Below are 24,651 nucleotides of genomic sequence, written 5' to 3'. Positions count from 1 at the left end.
TTCTTTTGCAGGTATGGGTGCGCACTCAGATGGTTTGGGCGTGGCATGAGGGAGGCTGTGCGTTGGCCCTTGGCACGAGGTGTATGGGGTGGTGCTGGCGTGCGCACGGGAGCGTGCGTGGCGTCAGGAGGATACTGGTTGCGGCGCATGGGAAGGAACCCTAGGGTTCTAAAATTTCTGGGCTATTCGGGGTGTTCATATTTGGGCTGTAGGGCTCCTGCTTTTAGTAATTGGACTAAAGTATTAGTAATGGGGTCATGCAACTGGGCTTATGTTATGTAATTGGACTTTAAGTATTTAAGGGACTGATATAATATTTGTTGGGCTTTTAATTTTGGTTTGTTTTTTTGGTTTTTATATGGGTCGGGCAAATTTGGCCTACTACAAATATTATCTCCAAAGTTCGAATATTATAGTTTTTTTATCATAACTTATTTATAAAAGACAATTTTATATTGTTTTTATTTAATTTACGTATTATAAAAATTGATATAACTTAGCATAAGTCTTTTCTCAAATTAAATTTATATAAGTTATTCATAGTTAAAGTTACAAATTATTTGGATTGTGAACTAAAAATATTATAAGGTTGGTGTTAATTATGCAAATACAAAAGATTTTCTTGCACTATATCATGAAGTATAATATCATTTGAGAGAATGGTGCTAGACACAAGTGTCATAAGCAACTCGTAAACTCTTTAATTTGAGACATGTAATACATATTAGCAAAATCGCATTAGTATAGTATAAAAAAAAAGGTTAGATCGTACTAGCATGTTGGATATTTTATAACTTCAATCATAGGTGGTATTAGATGATCTATACTTCGAAGACTCCATGGAAGAATAAGAACATGATGATCATAATGATGCATATTTAAATTTAGATGACAATGAATTCTGTCAAAGACCAACAGATAATGATAAGGAACATATATTAAATATTAAAAAGGGAATAGCCCAACAGGCACTAGAAAAATTAGATAAAATTGCATATGATGCTTGTTGTTCTTGTTATTTTTTATTAATAATCGTATTATCAACTATTTTTTAGACAAATATAATATATGTGATGATTTGATTTTAATTTTTATTACTTGTTTAGTATTTTTATCATACTAATAATTTTATAGTAATTAATATTTTAAAAATATAAATTATGTAATTGTGTAATTACAATTTGTACTATCGGATATGACATAAAGAATTACAATGTAATTACACATTGTCAACCAAACATGTTGAAGGAATTACAATTCCTTGTAATTACAATAGAGTGTAATTATCACCCTAATAATTACACCTTTGTTCAATTGTTTTGTGCTATCCAAATATACTCATATTTGTTAGCTGCAATATTTAGAATTAATTTTTTTATAGAAGAGATTTGAATAATTAATTGGTAAGAAATTATTCAAGCATAATATATTTTAGTTTTAGCCTACAAATTAGTATTTAAATTATACTATTTTTTCATATTAATATTTAATTATTTTGGTCTCAAGTGGTATTTAAATTATTATTTTTCTCAAGTTGTGTTAGTCAAACTGTTATGTCTATTTAAAAATATAATCAATTAAAAACTATTATGTGGCAAACAACACAAAAGTATTATTTTTTTCTTTTTAAATGTATATATATTTTCTTTCTTCTTCCTCTCATCTTAGATTTCTAGTACAAATGTAAGCATTTTTGGTTCATGGTTTTGATCAAAGTTTTCAAAACTAGATTAGTGGTCGAACTGATTAGGCCATCAATTCTTGGTTCGATCAAATAATTTTTTAAAAATTCATAAAATAAATAAAAATTATTAAAAATAGAGAAAAGTGGCTCAATCAATCCAGCCACTAGTTCAATCGGTTTTTAGCTTGAGATTCAATTAGTGTGTATCAAATCACGAATTAAACAGTTCAATCGTTCTTCAGACTGTTTTTAAAAACATTGGTTTTAATCGATGAAAAACTTTTTCGATCCTGTTAGATCGAGCAAGCAAACAGTAAAATTTGAAAGTAAAATTAATCACCAGCTATTAAACTAGAATAAATATGCAAAAAAAAAAAAACTACATATATGCCTTGCTCAATTGATGAAAGTACGAAAAATGAGGTAGTTATGAGAGCAGTGATACTAAAAAGTTATAACTGAGTTTGGAACTCTTCAAGTTTACTTTGTTGATCTCATGAATGTGTTGGCCCATCTTTGAAGGTTGATCATTTGGGACAACAAATCATTACAGGTTGAATCAAGCAAATTAAATTCCTTGAAATTAGATTAACTAACTTAAAAACTTATTTTAGATATCTCTAAATTATCTTAAATTTTATTGAGATATTCTAAATATTGATTTAATTGCTACTTTAGTGGGGATTTTGTTTGTATTTGATCCGTATGTTAGCAAGTTCAAAAACAATGATATATGTGAGAGTACTGGGAGTTTAGCACTTAATCTATTCATTAAGAATTACTTTTGAGAGTGCATTGTTGTAAGTAAAATAAGTGGGTCACTTGGTTTTACAAACTAATTAAGTTATTAAGAGAGAATTTAATGGAGAGAGATTTAAATATTAGATGCAAAAGTGAGGTTGCTATACTAGTTAATAGTAAGACCTAAATCATTGTTTGTAGAGGATTAAAGATAGTTAATTATCTCTATATGTAAACTCTTGAAAACGTAGGTGAAAATCAAATTGCATAACTAATTGCTTTTGTATTTTGTTCTTTAGTTGTTATGCCTAATAGTAATATCTGCTCATATCGTTATTGCATAAATAAATTATTTTTTGAAAAATTAAAATCTATAATAAGGAGTAACCCCAATACAGTTTTTGCAAATTTATTATTAAAATACTATTTTTAAGAAAAAACTTATCACCTAATATAAAAAAACTATCCACTTAAAAATTTTAATTAAATTATCTATTCAAGTAATTTCTCAACATTTAAAAGAAATAAAACAATATACTCAATTACTTTACAAAATATATATAAATTTTATGCATTATATTATTTTTCTGTATGATAAATTCTAATTATAACAAAAATTTTGATTAAATTTAATATCACAACTTCGAAATACAATTTTGAGAAAACTGTTCCCTCAGACATTTTTTCTTCATTTTGACCAAGCAATTACTTAATTTTTGTAGTGGTGACAGACTTAATGTCAAAAATATTTGGTTATCATTAATCTTCATCTATTAACTATCTCTACCCCTTTCCTGAAAAGGAAAAAAAAAATATTTATTAAATTGAATTTGTTAAAGTTGTTTCCGAAGGAAAAATAGTGAGTAAATTTGAAATGAATTTTTGAATAGAATCCAAACATTTACGATTTAATTGTTTTCTTGCGACTCAAGATTTTTTTGAAAAATTTAAAATATTTTTTTGAAATGCATAATTTCGAATTTGGCAGTTCAAATTATAGTTTTTTATTTAGGACAATATGAAAATAACAAAATTTGAAGTTTTAGATTAACTTTGGGCTAACTTTAAAGTGTACTTTACAATATTTTATAAAGTCCAATTATTTATTTTAATTATTATGTATCAAACATGTGAAGGTTAATTGTACAATGGTAACTAAGCTTATTGAATTAGAGTTACTTTTTTAAAAAAAAATTGATTACCATTAAGGTTATTAAATGAAGTGTTTATATATATATATTGCCTTGTATCTCAATACAAATTTAATTCATTGTTTTTATTATATTTTATTATTTTAGTTCACTTATAATAATATAAAATTAATTTAATTTTAAGCGATTTATATTTTCTTTTTACCTTTTATTTTGTTTTATGCAGATTAACATGATTATTATTGTATTATACGTTGATAATGGTAGTAGGAATAATTGCAAAGCAATAAGAAAAGAAAAATAACATACATATTTTATGTGAAAAACTCTTATCGAGAAAAATCACAGGTAAAAAAAGGAGAAAATTCACTAATATTGAAAACAATAATACAAGAGATTTTTTGACTATACGTAATTTTTAAGGATTAAATGACCCATAATCCAATACGAATTCAACTTGTGTGGTAAGGTCCGTATAACACCTTCAGAACTTCGCCCTCATAGATCTCTAATTTTGCATTTCTATTTTATTTCTTTAACAAATGAGTTATATCTTAAACTTTTTAAACCGTATCAAATAAAATAAAATTTTAAGTGTGTAATGAAATTGAAAAAATTGCTCGTGCTTTCATTTGGGGTTTTACTACTAATTCAAGAAAGCCCGCATTAGTGGAATGGAACTCTGTTTGTCAACCTGTGGAGAACGGGGGCCCTGGATTAAGTCGATTACGTGATCAAACAAATCTTTTCTTTTCAAATTGGGGATTGGCATTATCACCAAAGGTAACGAGTTATGTGTCCAAGTCCTCAAAAGCAAATATCATTTTAAAAGTGGTTGCCCTACTTCTATTGTTAAAATTAATTAAATGTTAGCGTATCATTTATTATGTAATTATGTAACTCACGTTAATAAAATTAAAAATATTATTTTTATCTATTTTATTTAAAAATAAAAAATACAAAAGTTAAATGGATGATTAATTTTTTTATAAAGTTAGAGAATGAAATAAATTATTTTACATTTTGTAATTAAATTAATATTTAATTTACCGAAAATCTTAAATATAGGATAAATATATAAAAGGAAAGTTGGATAGATTTAGCAAATTTACAGCAAACTAGTTGAACGAAATACAGTTAAATTATGAGTTTTGACTTGAATTCAAACCAGAGTTATAATAATTTAAGCTTAATTAATGTACTTAAACAATAGAACAAGTTAATTAATTAAAAAATAAAATTAAAAAAAAAAAAAAGTAACGGTGTAATTAAAATGATGCCAAATTAACAAACTTTCCTTCCATTAATTTCGCCCCAAAAACTATTCCCCGTATTTTATTCCCCATGTTCGTTGCTTTGCATGCATTTGTCTTTCATGCATGCGTAGATTGTTGTTGGTGACTTAGGCCGACTTTGAGGTGGCACTCCGCCGTGTCTCAACCACCACCATGGATCCTCCTGCTCCTCCTTCTACTCATTCCCGGGTTCTTGAGATTAACCTCGTTTCAGCCGAAGACCTTACTCCGGTCTCCAAAAACATGAAAACCTATGCGGTGGTTTGGGTCAAACCCGACGAGAAGCTTTCCACCGGAGTCGACCAGAAAGGCGGAACTGACCCGATTTGGAACGACCCTTTCAAGTTCAAAGTCGACGAGAAGTTCTTAAACTCCGAGGATGCGACGATCGCCGTTGAGATCTACGCCGCAGCGTGGGTTAAAGATGCTTTGGTTGGATCCGTTAATGTTTTGATTAACGATATTTTCCATTTGCGATCCGTTGCCGACGCCAAAAGCAATGACTCAGCCAGGAGAACCGTCACGCTTCAAATCCGCCGCCCCTCTGGCCGCCCTCAAGGGATTCTTAAAATGGAGGTTGCCCTCGTTGATAGTTCAATGCGAAGCACCCCTCAGGTAGAAGACCCAAAGCCAGAACCAACAATCCACGGCGGCGGCGGCAGTGTCCATGAGAATCATGAGACAAATGCCAACATAAGCTCCGAGTTAACAGCGGAGGAAAACTATGAGAAAAGGCCTCAAGGTTCCATTTTTAAATGCGGTTCAGGTTCCAGTGGTTCCGAGGTTAAATGCAATGGCGGAAGCATGGTGAATGGTGACTCGCTTTGTAATTCCGACGTCGGACCTTCAGCTTCGGTTGTGGCGGCAGCTATTGCCAAAGGGTTGTATCAACCGCCGGGAAACAACCAACCGGAGACGAAAGAAACGAGTAAGATATCGGAATGGACTAAGAAAGAAAGGGAAGAAGAACTATCGAAGAAATTAGAGAGGTGGCGGTCGGAAATCCCACCTCAGGCCGTGAAATCGAGGAGGAGATCGAGGAAGAAAAGAAGCGGTCGTGGTATCAAATTGTTTTCATGTTTCGGTAATACTTTCCAATTCGAAATATCGATTAATTTTGGAAGTAAGAAGAAACGTAGCAATGGAAACAATGGCAGTGGCGATGGCAACAATAATAAAATCTGCCATTTGGGCTCTATAAATGATATTAATACCAAATCTGTTGCTTGAAATTTCTCTGAAAAGATTTTAATTCAGCTATTACATATATATATGGAGAACAACAGATTATGATTTTTTAATTTTATATTGTAAAGAAAAAAAAATCATCAACTCCAATATATATATAATGTTTATATATATATGTATAGATTGTCAAAGAAAAGAAGCCTCGAAATGTTACATTTAGCTGTTTTCATTTAATTCTTAAGACGTGGTAGCATCATTCAAGTTTTTAATGGAATTTATTGATTCATTCACATCTTTCTTATAATTCAAACACACTGTGAGAAAGTAAATAAATTTCAGTGGGACCAAAATGTAAAAAAAAAAAACTTTATTCACATATATGGTGATTACAGTAATATTGTCAAAAAGTTTTCTGTTGAAGATTTCAACAGGGGCCAGCCGCCCAAACATATCAAAAAGGGTTTCTTTGGGTTGCTGCCCCCCTTTGCCCCTCTCTGTAAAAAATGATCCTACTCTCACTCTATATCCGACACATTTTCAACAACACTCACAATACATGAAAAATAACCTGTGAAAGAACCCGAAAAATTGAAGATGCACCCAAGTCAGAGTAACATAGAATCCTAACTAACATGGAAAATGACGCCTTTCCAACCCAAAATTTACAAAAAAATCTCTAATGTCCAAAAAATAAGGCATGAATGTCATCCCAACCAGAGGCAGTGTAAAGAATGCCTGATTGGCCCTTCCAAATACAACAGCTTCCATCAGCACCATATTCCTTCTGTTTCTTAACCAAACCAGGGAACAATGGCACAAACGAAACTCCATAATGAGCCCCCACTGTTCTTAGGCTTGAACTCGATCCAATCACTATACCTATATCTGCTTTCAGTAGGCAAAGCAAATCGCCAACCGAGTCCCCGATGTAAACAGTTAAGTTCCTTTTGTCATCGCTACAGCCTTGTATGATTTTATTGAAAGCTTCAATCTTGTCGATTGGAGACTGCACTTCCATAATGATTTCACCCGTGGACACAGATTCTTGAAAGCTGAGTTCATTTGCGTGTATGTTGACAACATCTAAACCCCTTGCTTCAAATCAACAAATTGGTTTGACTTAGAAACAAATAGACTTTCGGTTTCTATCGAATGTTAGACATCGGGGATATTATTCAGAACAGGTTGCTCAAGAGATCATAGTGTAATGTTAGGAGGAAAGGGTCATACCTGACGAAAATGCAGCCCGGATGAGATCACCACACCAACAATAAGAAAGAAGATGGACATTGGCATTAAGATTTTCATCCTTTACAATTTTCTGAAGGAAATTAGTGCAGCCATCTTGAAGAATCAATCGTTCACCGGCTCGTTTAATGTCTTCAAAGTTTAGACCCTTCAGTACCCCTGATTCGATCACTCTAGAATTTGCCCTTTTCTCAAAATCTGAGAGTTTCTCAAGTGCTGTATGCAGAGTTTCATAGTTGAACTCCTCTGTAAAACCACGTGAAATAAAAATATCAACATAAAAGGAACTAACTGAAATGTAATCCAGCAAAGTCTGTTTGAAGATTAAACGTAGAGTAAAAGCTTTAAGGTGGTATTGCAGTATAATAAAATACCTTTGTCGGATGGCAACATGCTTTCTATGCATTGTTCGTACTCTTCTGTGTATTGTTGGGAAAGTTCACCCCATGTGTTCCTCAACTCAGAAGAAGACATCCTAGTAATTTGACCTTCGGGTTGGTTCTGATCAGATTTAGGAGCGGTCACTATTGCTATCTCGGCCAAAATGGCAGATGAATCAACAACTGTGCAAGTAAGATCAAAATCGGAAAATATCATGAGACGATTTCCAGCAGGGTCATGCTCCTTAGTCAGAGGAATAACAGTGGGCTGAGTAAGCGTTTGAGCATAGAAGAATTCTATTTCAAGTTTCATTGCTTGGTGATAAAGCTTCTCAATGATGTTTAGTTCCTCGCCTGTCAAAGAGACACTAAGTTTATCCAGCAAGTCTTCTGTTTGCAGAGTTGTCGCCTAAATTCAAAGAATCAATAGTTGAGCCATGGGACTTAAAAGGCCATTTATTTAATGATATTCTCCTCTGAGAACCCAGCTGACCATTAGAAACAAAGACTCCAATCAATGCCATACCTGAAAACCCTCGGAAGAATAATTTCCTATCCACTTTTTGTATGGGTGGTCATGCTCATTGGGGTCTAGAACTGCCTCCAATTCTTTACCAAGAAAGGCATACAGCCTCATGCAAGGTGTCATAGCCCCCAGAGTATAAGCTGCAATTTTTGTTTTCTCAAATGGAGTGTCAAGTTTTCCTGGAGCTTTCAGTCCTTCAACCTTCCCCGAAGCTGTTGCCAGTACAAATTCTGTGTACTTTAAAGTTGCAGAATTGACAGGGCATTCTTTAACAAAGTCCAAACCCCACTCCTGCAGAACTCCGAATTTCAGATAAAGTGGAGACCCTCACAGACAAGAATTAAGGACCAAGGAGATACCGATATGCATATGGATTGTAAACATCATAACACGGCAGATAGTACTATCTAAGCTCTGATTATTTCCTCAAATCTCGATATAAGATTTCTCCTAGTTATAATTTACTGGACTTACCATATCAAACTCCAAAGTCCAAACCTCATCAAAATCCAACATTATCAAGATTTACTTGGTATAGAAGAAAACTTAGGATTAAACTTCTACTGAATATGATATCACATGCAAATTGGACCCCCGAGGTAGCATCTTATAGACGCCAATCTTTTCCAAGTAAATCCCGCTTTACCTCGGTAAAATGATATTTTATATATCTACAAGCAATGGTTAAATTGAAATTCAATATCCTTTATCCATCTTCAACTTGTCCAATAATTGAGCATGCGCTAAGGAAAAGAAATGATGGATCCTTTCATCATACCTGTACAAAAGAATTATGCAATTTCAGCGCCTCCAAAACACCCTTCCTTAGCTTAGAGATTGCTAACTTTGCATCGTCATCATCTGCACAGTCTTCTGCCAATTCATACCTAAAATCCGGATCAAAGAAAACAAGAAATCAATTAAGGACATTCTAATAAACAGCAGACGTCAATTCTACTTAAAAACTAGATGAGAAAAGGTAATTACTTAAGCAATATAATTACCTTTTCCATCAAATAATAACAAATATAACCATCCAATTGGCTACTGAGAAAGCTGACAAAAAGAAAAGAAAAGAAACATCCGAACAATTACTTAAGTAACCAAATGGTGCTTGGAAATTAAAATTTTCACTCCATTCCTTGTCCTACACTTTCTCAGCAATCAATAACTAAGATTCATTAACGTCTAACTTTAGATGCAGAAGAAAAAATAATCTTGATAATTAAAAATATTCATTTTCAGTTTCTTCTAACCAAACTGGGTAAGCAATCTAAAGAATACTCAACCATCCAAGATTGAGATTCCAATTCACTTCCCTTTTCGCAGACCCCAAAAGCAACCATCCAATAGTACCAAAAAATTAAATAACTTAAACAATGAAGTAAATTGCATTCACAAAATTCACCTATTTAGCAACAGATTATCAAGAAAAAGAAACTCAAGATTCTACTATCCAAGAAATGATAAATTTTAATACACAAGTTAATAAATGATCACAAAATAAAGCCCAGAAGGAAAAAAGAAACCTAAAGAACTCAAGCTTGTGACTACATTTCTTTAACAGAAAAAGAAGAAAACCCAAAGATATATTCTCCAGAACAAACAAAACCCAGATTGAAAATCCATGGAAAAGACAAAGAAAATGTTAAAAGAGGAAAAAAGGACTAACGCTTGAGCAAAAGCTTTGAGGAAGTGCACATCTTGGGCAATACAATGACGAAAGGTGTCGATCTCGAGAGACCCAGAAGCCAAACAAACAACAAAAGGCGAGTAAAGAGAAAGCACAGATTCTCTACGAAACTTGATCCAGAACCTGCTTGCTAGACCGTCCTCGGTGGGGATAACGGCACCAACGGACTTAGGAGGGATCGCCATTGGATTTGACGATCTCCGAGTTGGAGTAAGCGGCGGCGGCGGCGGCGGCGGCGGTGACGAGTGGACTCGGCGGGGGGATTGGACGAGTGGGAAGAGGGTTTTGATTGGGTAGCGAGAAGAAGAAAAAGAGTAAGCGCATCAAAGAATGGCACTTGGCAATTGGCTTTTTGATCGTAATGGTAATGCTAATGGTGATTGGAGATTACAGTATTTATAGGAATCTATAATTTTCCATGTTTCCTCTTTTGGGCCAATAGCATCTATTTTATTAGTTTTTTTTTTAGAATCTATTTTATTAGTTTAAAAATAATAAAATATTTATTTTTAATATTAATGTTTATAAAGTTTATCATTTATATTTTAAGCAATTATTTTATTACATTTAATAATTTTGTATATGAACCCAATAAATATTTTTAAAATTAAACATAATAAAATTACTAATGATTAATTTTAAAATTTTAAAATTATTGATAAAATAATAAAAATTATACTCAGAGTTAATGATAAAAATATACACGAGAAAAGTGGGGAACAATTATTTTATTATTTTTAAAAATATATATAGAAGTATTTTTTAAATTAAAATGACTTAAATACCCCGTTAAATTACGATATTAGTCAATGTACTATGTCTAATTCATGTTTAGTCTATGCACTTTAATTTAGTCATTTTAGTCTTTATATTTTTCGAATTCTAAAATTTCCGTCATGAACAAATGGTTATCATTAAATTCATTAAGCTTTGTTATTTTCAAAATTTTATGCGACAAATATATTCTCATATACATAACCATATTAGCTAGCAATTTTCATATATAGAATTGGATTTCGGTTTGAATGGAACGTGGAATTTCAGTATATTCGTAATTTGGTGATGATGGTATTGGAAGGAGACAACGGCATTTTTCCCAAGTAAATCGGGGTTCAATATTTGTTGCGAACTCTCGTGTTTACTTTCTATTTGGCAGATTTGGGTGAATTAGCTCTTACGAGCTTCTATTCATCTTTCAAGCTTCTATTGTCGTATTTGAAAGGATCAACTCTTATGAGCTTCTGTTAACGATATACTCTCATCCATAAGTCGTTCTTCGAATGGAAAAATTTCGGTAAGGTGATTTATTAAATGAATTTAAAAGACATATTATTTATTTTTATATGGGATTGAATACGAATGTATTTATCAATAGAAGTTGTGAATGATAGGAAATTGACAGTGAATGACAGGGAATTGACATGAATGATTTTATTTATTTGACTTGTTATAGTAGGTTCGATAAGACTTTGTTTAACCTATCAAATTTACTAAGCTTCATTAAACTTATATATGTTGTTTAATGTCTTTATAGATTTTCGGAAGGTTGGACGATTGGATCAGCACTCAAGTCATACTATCCAGCTTATCTCGGTAGTTTTTGAAACATTAAATACAGTTTATATGGCATGTATAGGCTTTTTTTCGATTTTGGTCAAAATTTAGCTTATGTAAATATTATGAATAATATTTTGTTTATATAACAACTTACATATTGGTATGAAATTAAGGTATGTATGTATGTATGTATGTATGTATGTATGTATGTATGAATGTATGTATGTATGTATGTAATTGAGTTATAGTAAACTTTGCTAAGTTAGATAAATTAGATAGGTAAGTTTGGACATTAGTGGACATATTTTTAAATTGTCATTAGAGGTACCTATGGGTATATTGGTTGTATGTGATAAAAATACATGTTTAAGACTTTATTTTAGCTTGTGTTGAATGTCTTGTCATGGCTTGTTGATGTGTAAATTGTTGAGGCTAGGTTGGTATAAATTTGGGTGAGAAATGTGGCTTAGAAAATGGTCTATTTTGGTCCACACGAGTAGAGACACGGGCGTGTGTCTCAGCCGTGCACACACGGCTAGGTGAAATAGCCGTGTGTCCATTGTATCTTTTACGAATGCAAGTCAGTATGCTCACACGGCCGAAGAGTTACACGGGTATGGACACGGCCGTGTGACCTAAGTTAGAGAGTTACACGGGTATGGACACGGGCTGAGACACCGTCGTGTGTCCCTATTTCGAATGTCCTGACCGTGTGAGTCATACGGCCATGTGACCCCTCTAATGTTGAAAATTTTAAATATTTTTGAAAAATTCTCTGAGGTTTCGATTTAGTCCCGACTTGTTTTTAATATGTATTTCAGGTCTTGAGGGCTCGTTTAAGGGACGATATATATGATTTTGATTGGTTTTATTATGAGTATTGATATGTAAAGAAACGTTTGAAATTTCTATATGATTTATCCGTAAACCCTGGCAATGCTCTGTAACCCTATCCCAACAATGGATACGAGTTAAAGGTGTTACAATTTAATTGTTACTGTTTGAATCATGACTAAACTTTAAAAAGTATAGAAACTAAAAATGACTATTTTTAAAAATACATGGACTAAAACTAACAAATTTAAAGTATTGAGATTAAATCATCAACTTCCGCATAATACAAAGATTGATAACAAAATTTGATCTTATTATTGTGATTTTATTTTAGACTATTTAAAAATAATTTTTAACTAAATTAATATCGATTAACTTGTGATATTATCTCAAATTTATGTCGCCGATTAAAATTTCTTTTTAAAATTGTATTTTTTATTAAACTGTATTATATGTTTTGGGATTAGTTGAATCATCTAAATTGACCTCTTATAGAACGGAGGAAATCATAACTTGATAGAACTTTATCTATATATATATATATATGAATATAAATCAAAATATCATCATCTTATTCTCTATCCTGGGCTGATTAGGAAGGTGCCCAAATCAAACAATCTCGTTGCATGGCTCTTCTGCATAGTTAGGATCACTAGATTGCTCCTGCATATTGTGCTTCTTTGATTGAGCTATGAAAAAAGAAAAGCTTGTAGAAGCGTTTTGAACGTAATAGAGGAAGCACTAATGCTCTTGCGGGAGATCATCCCTTAAAAAGCCTTCATGGTCTACTAATTCTGGGCTAAGCTTACTTTACGAGTTTTTTTATGGTAGTGTTGAATTTAAATTTATCTCACTTATTTTAAATTAAAATACAAGAAAATAAATAAAAATATAATCAGACTCAATTTTGATATTTTATTAAAGTATTAACGAATATTTAATTAATTAAATTAATTCATGTTAATATTTAGACAATACTATTTAATTTGAGATATTAAATTCTTTATATTCAGCCCAATTGATTGCGATAATGTTATAGCGTAATTAGGATAATATTGAAACAAGGGAAGAATAGTGTTATATATGATAAATATGCCTTCAAAAGAAAGAAGATATATAATGATAAATGTGTAAGCTTATTTGGCAGGTCATGTCCTGAATTTCAACATCCAATTACCTTTCAATTATATATTCATTTCATGAATTTTGTATAAATTAATGGGTAAACTATAAAAGTGGTCACTTTTGTTTGCCTCAAATTACATTTTAGTTACTTATATTTAAAATATTATATTTTAATCACTTATGTTATCGTTTTATTACAAAGTGGTCACTCTACCGTTAAGCTCCGTTACTTCCCTAACGACAGTCCTACATGGTAGTCCAAATGGATTTTAAATACCAACTTGGATGGTCATTTTCTTGGATGAAAATAAGTTTTTAATTAAATAAATTTAATTTGGACTGCCACGTAAAATATCTAAGTTGGCATTTAAAACCCATTTAGAATGCTACATAGGATCGTTGTTAGGGAGGTAATGGAGCTTAACGGTAGAGTGACCACTTCGTAACAAAACAATAACGTAAGTGACTAAAACATAACATTTCAAACATAAGTGACTAAAATATAATTTGAGGTAAACAAAAGTGACTATTTTATAGTTTACCCTAAACTAATATTAATTTTTTTAATCAAGGTGTATAACTAAATTAATGATTAAAATAAATTTGAATAAGATTTATGTATGGTGAAATTGAACCATAATAAATTTGATAAGAACAGGTATTAAAACTTTTATTTAGCATTTCAAAGTTGCTAAATTTTCAACTTTTTATTAAAGTATTCGCTTTGATCCGACCCAATTTACATTGATTTTGTAGTCAAGGAAAAAGCGCTAAAATGGAACAAAAAGAACTCTTTGCTGGAATTAAAGTTGATCATGCACTAGGTTTGGACTAGGCTAGAGCAAAATTCTTGACATGCTTTCTAGGCTCGAGCTTAGCCTAAAAACTGTGTTTAGAATTTTGTTGTATTAAATTTTTATATTATTTTTATATAAAAATAAATTTAAAAATTATAATACATCGAATAGACTAAAAATATTAAAATTAATATTTTCAACAAATTAAAAATAAATTTTAAAAAATCTTTATACTTAAATCATATTAAGATATGTACAACTTAGCAAGTAAATATCTCTAAAATAGTAGTAAAATTAACAATAAAATAAAAATTATACAATATTCAAATAATAGTAATAAAATAATAACAATATAATAACAAAATGATCAATAACCATATAATAGCAATATAATATCCAAATAGTTCATGCATGTTTGTTGCGGGGGGGATCAAGTTGGTAAGGATTAAAATATCTCTTCCTTTTTCTATTTATTTCTATGATCAATGATCATAGAGGGGCTCCTTTACCATACTGTATAAATAAACTATTCTATTTGTACATATATGGAAGAGGAGTGCATTCAATTTTTGTTTGTCCATTAATTTGGTTTCTTTTTATTGCGGGATAGAGCAGTTTGGTAGCTGACAGCAAAACAATAATTTTTTCTTTTTAAATTCGAGCTGGATTCGACTTGAAAAAAATCTTACTCATAACCCGACTTATTTAAAAGATAATTTTTTTTATCTAAACTTATTTTTAAATTTATATTTTTATTCAAACTTCCTATTTTTTAACAGTTATTTAACTCTGGCGGAGTGGGCCGCAAATAATCAGATGTAGTTGCAATCCTACTCAACTGCCGATTAATATTTTCAATTGAAGGAAATAATTGTTTGCCTATATATAGAAAATAAATTGACTTTTGCTAAATTATTGTTTGATAATCAGAAAGGTTACTTGAAATTTGAAAAGTAACACTGTTCATTAACCTTCGCTACCTTCGCTACTTGCAATGAATTCCTGAAAATTTTGGCTTAATCAAATATTTCGTCTAATGGTGTTATAAACCTTTTTTTTTTTAATGTTCATGTTTAAAAGTTATTTTGATATATTTAAATTTTAAACAATAACACCTTAAAATATATTGATGGTCAATATCATATTAATAGGTGATGTCTTATATTTTGACATGTAACAAAAATAAAAAAATATTTAAAAATTATATTTTTACATATAAGGAATGGGCCTAAATAATTGATTCTCTAAATACATTTGGATCAGGACATGTTTAGATTTATGGTAGATATTTTTAAAGTATTTTTATATATTTTTAATTTTAATAAAATATCATATTATTATATTATTATGAAATTAAAGATATATAAAATCTTATATTTATAAAATATATTATTCCGCATAATATTTTATATATTTATAAATATAAATATATAAAATTTAAAAATATATAAAATGTATAAAATGTAGATTTTATAAAATATCGAATTTTATGTATTTTTAATTTAATAATATTATAAAATATATAAAATTACTAAAAAAATTATACTTAAACCACTATTTGTCTAGGTTCATTCCTTATGTGTGGAATAATTATAAATTTTATTTTTTATCACGTGTCAAAATATGGGACTACTACATGTCGTGATGTTATTGGTCGTCAATGTCCCGTCAACATATTTTAACGAAATTTCTACTCAGATACCAAAGTGTGATGAAATTGAAGTTTAGATATTAATTAAGTCCCAAAAAAATTAGTTATCAATTAAGTAGAAGTTTAGAGGAGGAAAAAAAATATATTAACTTCATAATTTAAACTCAACAAAATGAGCAGACAGACTCAAATGACAAAACCCAAAGAGATGGTTTAACTCAAATAAAATGACAAGAAGTCCAAGATTCTTAAATGGGATTTTACAAAAATTCTTGGGTGGCTCCCAAGATTTTATCCCTACTAACTCAAACATTTCATCCTCCATCCTTCTCCGTCATTAACTTCAGAAGCTTTCACAAAGAGTTTCTTCAACTCAGTTACTTAGCGAAATATAGCATGAATTAATGCCTTGAATAATTTGGATAAGTATTTATTTTTAGTGCGATGTGTTTAGTTTTTTTATCTCACATTAGAATATTATTATAATTTTAATCTTACTATAATTTTAAACTTTAAGCATAAAAATATTGAACAGGTACAAATTCCAATGCCATCTAACTTAGGATAGGAATAGGAAAATAATAGAAAAATATGTTGGAAATGAATGTTAAATTGGTGGATGGTTGAATTAATTTGCCTCTTAAAATTTTGTTGGGGAAGTAGTTGGTCTTATTAAATATTTCACATACAATACAACTCTCCAATTCTTATATTTCACTTTAAATTATTTTAATACAAAAGCTTAATTTTGAGATTAATAAATTGTAAATATTAAATTCGATAAATTTCTTTCTTTCGTCGTTTATATCTATTTTTTAATTTATGTATAGAATTTTGATTACTTTTTCTAATAATCTCGTCTCTATATCTCAACTTATAATTTATTTTACAAGTGCACACAATATTTATTAGTAGTTAAATGTTCTCTTTTAAACATAATTATACTGAATCTCAAAAGAATTAAGATAAATTAATTAACTTTTGGTTCAAAGAAAATATTAATCTAGAATTTATAATTTATTTTAACCCTCTAATGTAATTTATTGATCTCTCCAATATACAACAACGCCAATTAAACTAATAATGAAAGGATAAATTCAATTTTTTTTAATAATCTCATTAAAGGTTCTACTCATATCTATTTTCTTGATACAATTTTTAGAACTACTTCTAATCCCTCCTCAACCCATCAATAGTACGATAATGTACTTCAGCGCATTCAAACCTACAACCTCTTATATTAATAACAATATTTATACTAATCAAACTATTACTCAATCGATACAAATTCAAAAAATAACAACAACCATAAAAGTTCTCTTTCGAAATTAAATGCAATGCAAATTAATCACATGGTCCAACTAACCCACCTATGGTAGAAATCAAGTGGATCCATTTTTTTTTTTTAAGTTTGTCTGATTATAATTAGTTTTTAAATATGAGATGATAAGGAACGTGGATTTTTCCCATTAAATATTTTATCACTTTGTTTTGTTTTCTAAAATAAAAGTATTAAGACACCTATCGAAAATCATTAAATTATTATTTTAATTTTTTATAATTTGGACTTAAGGGTTAAAAGATCTCTTAGCTTTAATAAAAAATTAATTAAATCCTTTTACTGAAAAATACATTCAATTAAAATTTTAAACTCTTAAATTATATCAATAAAACTCTTTAATATGACGATCCACGTCAACAACATTTTCATGGCAATCAAATATCCAGTGAATTCACTCTAAATTGACGTACTTCTAATAATAAAGGTTTTTTTTCTTTTTCCCTTTTTCAATGAGAGTTTAACTGTGTTAACTAGAGTCATCCATAGGTCGGGTTGAGTAAGGGTATTCATAGTTCAGTTAAAACCGAATTAATTAACTGAACCGATCTAATTCGGTTAATTGATCGGTTAATTCAATTCGAAATCGGATAATTAACTGAATTAACTAATTAACCGAAATAAATAATAAATATTATATATAATTATTAACTTTCTGTTTAGTTGTTAACTTTCAAGATTTATATAATGTTTTTAATGTCTTATTTTAATTAAAAGACAAAAAACATATAAATGTTGATTCTGTTAATATATTTGAAAAAAATTAAGTTCGATTAATAGTTAAATTATTTCGAGTAATTCAGTTAATGATAATTTAGTTCAAATATTAATCGAACCAACCGTTTGAACAATCCTAAAATTACTTATTTAGCATATATTAACGTAAGAGGGTTGCATATTTAGCATATATTAGGGCTGAAAGGTACTGTCAACAACTTTGTGTGTGACCACATAATACAAGTATGTAGTATTTGCTTATTTAGCATATAATATTGCTTGATTAGACTTCAGTCTACAAATTAGGATATAATTGCTTATTTAGTATACCCACAATTATTCCACTTAGCACAACATAGACATACCTATCGCATCTTACATAATTGACCAAATAATTACATCTATTCATCCTTGGGGTTAGATAACCATCCAAATATTAAAATTCAAGTTTAAGGCATAATATAAGCTCAAGTGATATATAATTAAATGGGTTTCATGAAGGGATCAATAATTGAACAAATTCATGCATGATAGCATTGAATGGTTTCTTCCTTCATGCAAAAAGGTTAGGGTCATGAGAGTGACAAATTTCACCTCCTAAAGGGATTATTATTAGCCAATCCCTAACAAATTATTAGCTTCCTTGTACAGTAGCCTGCCAGGTGAATGACAAATTTACCCCATTTTTCAATATTTGTAATGACAAATTTACCCCATTTTTCAATATTTGTAATTTAGTGCTCAACTGTACACACATATTGCTGAATTAACTAATCGAATTGATGCATTTATAGTTTATATGTGGATATCATCAAAGTACTTGAATTTCTTTTTAGTTTAAAAAATAAAAATAAAAATGTTTATTTTATATTAATATTAATATTTTTAATTAAAATAAAATTAAAATATATTTATTAAATAGGAATACCAGCCTATGAATGGATTGAACAGTAATTTCAGATGGCAATGAAATACACAATTTTTACAGGTAGCACATTCTGTTATCCCATTTGTCCCGTTTTATTATAGGTGTATAATATTAAAAATAATTATTGCCTCTATGGATATTGATGCATTCGTCCTTGTTCTATCTCGTTTTAGTTCAATTTAATTTTTGTTAATTATTTCTAATATTTTCAATCAAGAAAAAAATTAAATATAAACATATGAAATTTTTATAACAAATTTATTCTTATAATAATTATGAATATACAAGATAAAATGATAATTTGTTTATAGCTAGGCGAGAATTGCTTCATACCCACTGTGCAAACAAAATTCACCCCACCATGTACCCACTTTTCATGAATAAAATTCAATCTAGTTTAAATGAATTAATTCAAAATTCAATGAACGATTCAATTTTATCATCTTAAAACAACTCCATTATATCTAAAAGAAAGAAAAATACATTAATCCTATGGACACAATTTAAAAAAAGAAAAGAAAAAGACCATGTATAATCTAGCTAATTTAATGGTACTTAATGATTTTGTTTAGTTCAACATTATTACTAGTTAATGTTTTGAAATATTGATTAATTCATAAATTTAAAATTTATTTCTATTAAAATTTGCCAAAATTTCGTCCACATGGCAATGCCCAGATTTTATTCATTGCATGCCAGCTATATTTTCATTGTCACCTATCCCAAACATATGGTCCTACAAGAGACTTTGTGGACAATTACCAGCCCTTCTATGGTAATTTAAAGTCTTTTATATTAATTAATTAATAAATTTAAAACTACGAGTCTAATCAAATCGAGTTTGAAAAAAGTAAAAATAAAAAAGTTCCTTGACCCGACCTAAACTGGCATTAGTGTTATGGTAGCCATTATCTTAGCTAACATCAATGGAGGTAGACAAATGCATTAATGGAAACAGCATATATGCAAAAAAAAAAAAAGCTTATATATAGGCAACGGTGCTATCTACCATTTCACAGTTTATCTTAGAGCCATTTCCAATGGAGAACTCGTTCACATTGGTTACGATTTTCGGTCTGCTGTTTACTTTAGGCAATGTAGGTCCTCAAGCTGAGGCCGCGAGGGCGTTTTTCGTGTTCGGAGATTCATTAGTCGATAACGGTAACAACAACTATCTAGCTACCACGGCTCGTGCTGATGCTTACCCTTACGGTATCGACTATCCTACTCATAGAGCTACTGGCCGGTTCTCTAATGGCCTTAACATCCCAGATCTTATAAGTATGTTCCTTCATTTTTTTTCAGACATGTCTTTTTTTGGTCTGTCTGAAGTATGACATGTTTCAATCTGCTGTTTTCATGGGTTATTTAGGTGAGCAAATTGGCTCTGAACCAACATTGCCATATCTGAGCCCGGAGCTAAACGGACAAAGGCTTCTTATTGGTGCCAACTTTGCTTCAGCTGGAATCGGCATTCTCAACGACACCGGAGTCCAATTCGTAAGTCTATTTTCATTTTATAAGAAAACAGGTTACAGATGTGGTTGGAGTACCTGGACCAACTGGACTAAACTTCGTTTTATTTTGTAGGTCAATATAATTAGAATCGGCGAGCAATTACAGTACTTCAGGCAATATCAGCAACGAGTGAGTGCACTTATTGGACCTGAACAAACACAACGCCTAGTGAATGAAGCACTTGTTCTAATGACCCTAGGTGGCAACGACTTCGTAAACAACTACTACTTGGTGCCGTTCTCGGCACGGTCACGGCAATTCGCACTCCCTGATTACGTCGTCTATATAATTTCCGAGTACCGGAAAATTCTTTTGGTAAAAACTTGCCCATTGCTCGTACCATATATTTTGCTCTCACCTTCCATCATTATTGAAGAATTTATTGTGCTCAACTACTGCCCTTTCTAACCGGTTTAGTAAATCTAGATAAAATGCCACAATGTGATCACCAATTAAAGCACTAGAAACAATATATATAGACAAGTTTCCCCGTTCCAGCTTTCATGGAATCTAGAAAGAGCAGAGGGTGAATTACTATTAGGTTAAAATTTACTGTTATTCCTATATTTTGATAAAATTTGAGATTTAATCATTATACTTAAAAGTTAAAATTTAAGTTCTCTTACATTTCTGATTTAAAAATTCAGTCTAATCATCAAAATTTATCAATTTAACATATTATTAGACTACTACCATATGACGTGGCATATTATTAACAGAAAATAAAAATGTTAAGATGGCAAATTTTTTTACGAAATTACCAATATCGATAATGATTAGACTAAGATTTTTAAATTGAAAAAATAGAAAGATTGAATATTTTAACTTTTAAAATCATGGACTAAATCTCAAATTCAGAAAAAGCATAGGGACTAATAGCATAATTTAACTCTACTTTATTTATCAAGTTTGGTTTAGTTGGTGAAGCCAGCATGCGTTATGGTACTTTTTTCAGTTGATACATTTAAAGCCGACAGACATTTTTTTTTCTGTAATAAAATTAAAATCCGGGAAAAAGGTTATAGATGTGGAGATTTAAATCTTAGTAAATGTCACATTTAATTTGTAATTTTCATAAATTAATTAGATTAAATTTCGGATTTAGGTAGATTTATTTTGATGTTTAAATTCAAATTAATGCATTTATTCACGTTTTGGACACAAATGCCTTAAGAAAAATAAAAAAAGTTGAATAACATATTGTATTTTACTTTGCAGAGGCTGTATGAGTTAGGGGCAAGGAGGGTATTGGTGACTGGAACCGGACCATTAGGTTGCGTCCCGGCGGAACTAGCTCAACACAGCAGAGCCGGTGAATGCGCGATCGAGCTGCAACGAGCCTCAGCTTTGTTCAACCCACAACTTGCTGAAATGCTCAGCGGACTCAACAATGAGCTTGGAGCAGATATTTTCGTTGCAGTAAATACAAATGAAATGCACATGGATTGGATCAATAACCCCCAACAATTCGGTACATTTTCTTTCCATATTTAATCTATGTTATTCCCAATTTTTTATGAATATAATTATACATTAAATTAAAATTTACATATAAATTTAAGATTTATAAAAAAAAATATAAATTTAGAAAATGGCATTTAATGCTTGCCTATACATTGCAACATGTAATAACTTTACCGAACTGTAAAAGATGTTTGTTGAAAAACAGATAAAATAGTGGGACCATATTGAAATAAATGCCATTATAGATCCAACTGAGAATTAAAGGCTTCGATTGGTCCCCAGGCACTGCACAATATTTATTGTTAAAGCTAAAAATGGCTATTTGCAACCTTGAGAAGCCGAGGGACATTCCAAAAATCTTACAAGACAAGTACCCGAATCCCCATACTCTCAACCATACTAATCATCTGCATGTTTTGATTAGGTTTTGTTACGTCCAAGGTAGCTTGTTGTGGTCAAGGACCTTACAATGGTATTGGGTTATGCACAATTGCATCAAACTTATGTCTGAATCGAGACATTTATGCATTTTGGGATCCATTCCATCCTTCGGAAAGAGCTAACAGGCTGATCGTACAACAGATCATTACTGGTTCAACTAAGTACATGCACCCAATGAACCTTAGTACCATCATGGAATTAGATTCAAGGGTTTAGCATATCTTAAAATACACTAGTTCTCTATTATTTAATTGGGTTTTTGTTTTCCGGTTTGTTCTTTTTTTGATATAAGTAAGATTGGAATTCATAAATGCTGAGATTCGAATCTAAATTTATAAAATGTTGTCTTTTAAAAGTAATTGTATGAATGACTTAAATTAAATTTGGATTCGACTCAGTTATTAAAAATTAAATTTTCTTATTTATTTTATTTAGTGTCACATTAGAATTTGTTACGATTATGATATGCTTCAAATTGTATGCATTATTTGTTAATGAGTAAGCTATGGTAAAAATTTAGATTATTCTTATTGAATATGTTTTTTTTCTCATTTCGAATATTTTTGAAGGTAGCTAGAAAATGTGAGAAAGTATTTTACCTGTTAATTGACATTAAAACTAAGTAGAGACATAACTAAGACTAAATAATACGGCCAAATATAAATAATAATAAAATATAACAAAATGCAATAATAAATTGACGTCAGTGGCGATTCCAAGGGACTAGCAAGGCCCAGCTCTCATAAAATAACATCAGGATCCCCTCCCAACATATACATAGTTCTGTCCTTAAAAAAAAATTTTGAATCTAGACAACTTAATCCTCCTCCCTTTATATATGACAATCCAATCAAATTGAATATTTCATGGACAAAAGAGCCATTATTTGGTAATGGGCTAGGATTAGTCTCGCTAACCCATTTTAACCCTTCAAGTATTGGACTAAACTAGAAAGACCAAAATAATACATTAATAGAACATAATAAATTAAATTATTATTATGGGTTAATATTTAGTACTCTAATATACTTTTTTATTACGAAAAAATATTTAGTAAATCATTAGCGAAATTTAAAAACTCTATATACAGAGTTAGGGTGATGACAAATAAATAAGACACATGGCAGTTTTTTTAAGTTTATTTTTTGGAATTAAAAAAGTATATTGTTAGTGTATCGAATTCTATCCTCTTTATACTCTATGAAAGTAGAACACTTGTTATCATCCTAAATTTATTTGTGGAGTTTAAAACTTCACTTATCAAGTATTTGTTATTTTCCTATTATTATTAAATTAGTATTTGGTACACTGATCGTGTATTTCTTTTATTTGACAAGTAACATTAAATAATCATCATGTTTTTTTAAATATATTTTTAATATTTTAATATATTTCTATATAAGACACTTGTTAGCCCAATTAGGATTTAAAAAATTTACTAGTGTACCAAATATTTTCATTATTATTTTGTTATTGTTAAATCACTGGGCCTTATGAGGTATGAAGCCCAAAAGAAAAGAGCTGGATTCAATCCTAGTTGTGGAACCACATATAATCAACTTATCTGACACATGGCAACCAATTATGTGGGAATGGTTTTAAAAAAGTCAACCTACTTCACATGGACACAAGTGGCTTTCATTTCATCCATTCCTCTAAACACCGCAATGTGGACCTTTACATATTAATATAGGTGAATTTGTTATTTAATATTTATATATTTTTTCTTTTTTTATGCTTCAACTTGATAATTAGATTTAATTTGATTTTAAATTTAGATTTTATTAAGATTAAATGATGTAGTACAATTTTATAGTATCATATCATTAAATTTTTACATTTGTCAAATTCAATGATTAAAATAAACTTAGTTGTCAAGTTTAAATATCAAAGTGAATAAAAAAAAATGTAGGTATCAAAGTCAAATTCAATGGCTAAAAGTTATCGGCATAATGATAAATAGGGATGAAACTAGAATATTGTTTAAGGAAGCCAAAATTGAATTATGATTTTTGGGAGGGACGGACATAATGTTTATCATTTATTTATTTCTAATATTATAAATTTTAAAGGGCCGAAAGGGTGATTTAGGGGTCGATAAATTTAACCCTCAACATTTATATCTTTCGTCAATTTAATTTTTTAAAATTAAATTTCATCACTAGTTATTCAAAAAGTCAAATCACCTTTTTAACATAAATGCTAGTATTGACATCTCACATTTATCGATATGTCACATCAATAAATAATTTAAAAATTATAAAATGGTAAAAAGTAAAAATTATTAAAAATATAAAAATATATAATTATAAAAAATTAGTGTGAAAACATATAGATTAACATACAGTTGTAATGTATAATAATTTAGTATTTT

The 24,651-nt window shown here is 30.0% G+C and overlaps 3 protein-coding genes across 3 annotated transcripts; 2 read left to right on the top strand and 1 right to left on the bottom strand.

Moving 5' to 3' along the window:
- The first annotated feature begins 4,899 nt into the window (after nucleotides 1–4,899).
- Nucleotides 4,900–6,293, top strand: LOC108481951 (uncharacterized). Its single transcript, XM_017785051.2, has one exon. The coding sequence runs from the start codon at nucleotides 5,025–5,027 to the stop codon at nucleotides 6,099–6,101; it is 1,077 nt and encodes a 358-aa protein (XP_017640540.1). The 5' UTR covers nucleotides 4,900–5,024; the 3' UTR covers nucleotides 6,102–6,293.
- Nucleotides 6,294–6,411: 118 nt separating this feature from the next.
- LOC108469949 (bifunctional TH2 protein, mitochondrial-like) lies at nucleotides 6,412–10,348 on the bottom strand. Its single transcript, XM_017771080.2, has 6 exons — nucleotides 9,886–10,348; nucleotides 8,992–9,100; nucleotides 8,214–8,504; nucleotides 7,682–8,096; nucleotides 7,290–7,553; nucleotides 6,412–7,154 (listed from the first exon to the last, which is right to left on the bottom strand). Exons 1-6 carry the CDS (start codon nucleotides 10,089–10,091, stop codon nucleotides 6,736–6,738), a joined length of 1,704 nt encoding a protein of 567 aa, XP_017626569.1. The 5' UTR covers nucleotides 10,092–10,348; the 3' UTR covers nucleotides 6,412–6,735.
- Nucleotides 10,349–19,779: 9,431 nt separating this feature from the next.
- On the top strand, nucleotides 19,780–22,690 carry LOC108467675 (GDSL esterase/lipase LTL1-like). Its single transcript, XM_017768406.2, has 5 exons — nucleotides 19,780–20,135; nucleotides 20,227–20,354; nucleotides 20,445–20,687; nucleotides 21,591–21,843; nucleotides 22,261–22,690. The coding sequence occupies exons 1-5, from the start codon at nucleotides 19,895–19,897 to the stop codon at nucleotides 22,491–22,493; spliced, it is 1,098 nt and encodes a 365-aa protein (XP_017623895.1). The 5' UTR covers nucleotides 19,780–19,894; the 3' UTR covers nucleotides 22,494–22,690.
- Nucleotides 22,691–24,651: the final 1,961 nt, after the last annotated feature.

This window comes from Gossypium arboreum, chromosome 8 (genome assembly GCF_025698485.1).
Source record: "Gossypium arboreum isolate Shixiya-1 chromosome 8, ASM2569848v2, whole genome shotgun sequence".
In the NCBI taxonomy this organism is placed as follows: Eukaryota; Viridiplantae; Streptophyta; class Magnoliopsida; order Malvales; family Malvaceae; genus Gossypium; species Gossypium arboreum.
This window is presented reverse-complemented; position numbering and strand designations above follow the sequence as displayed.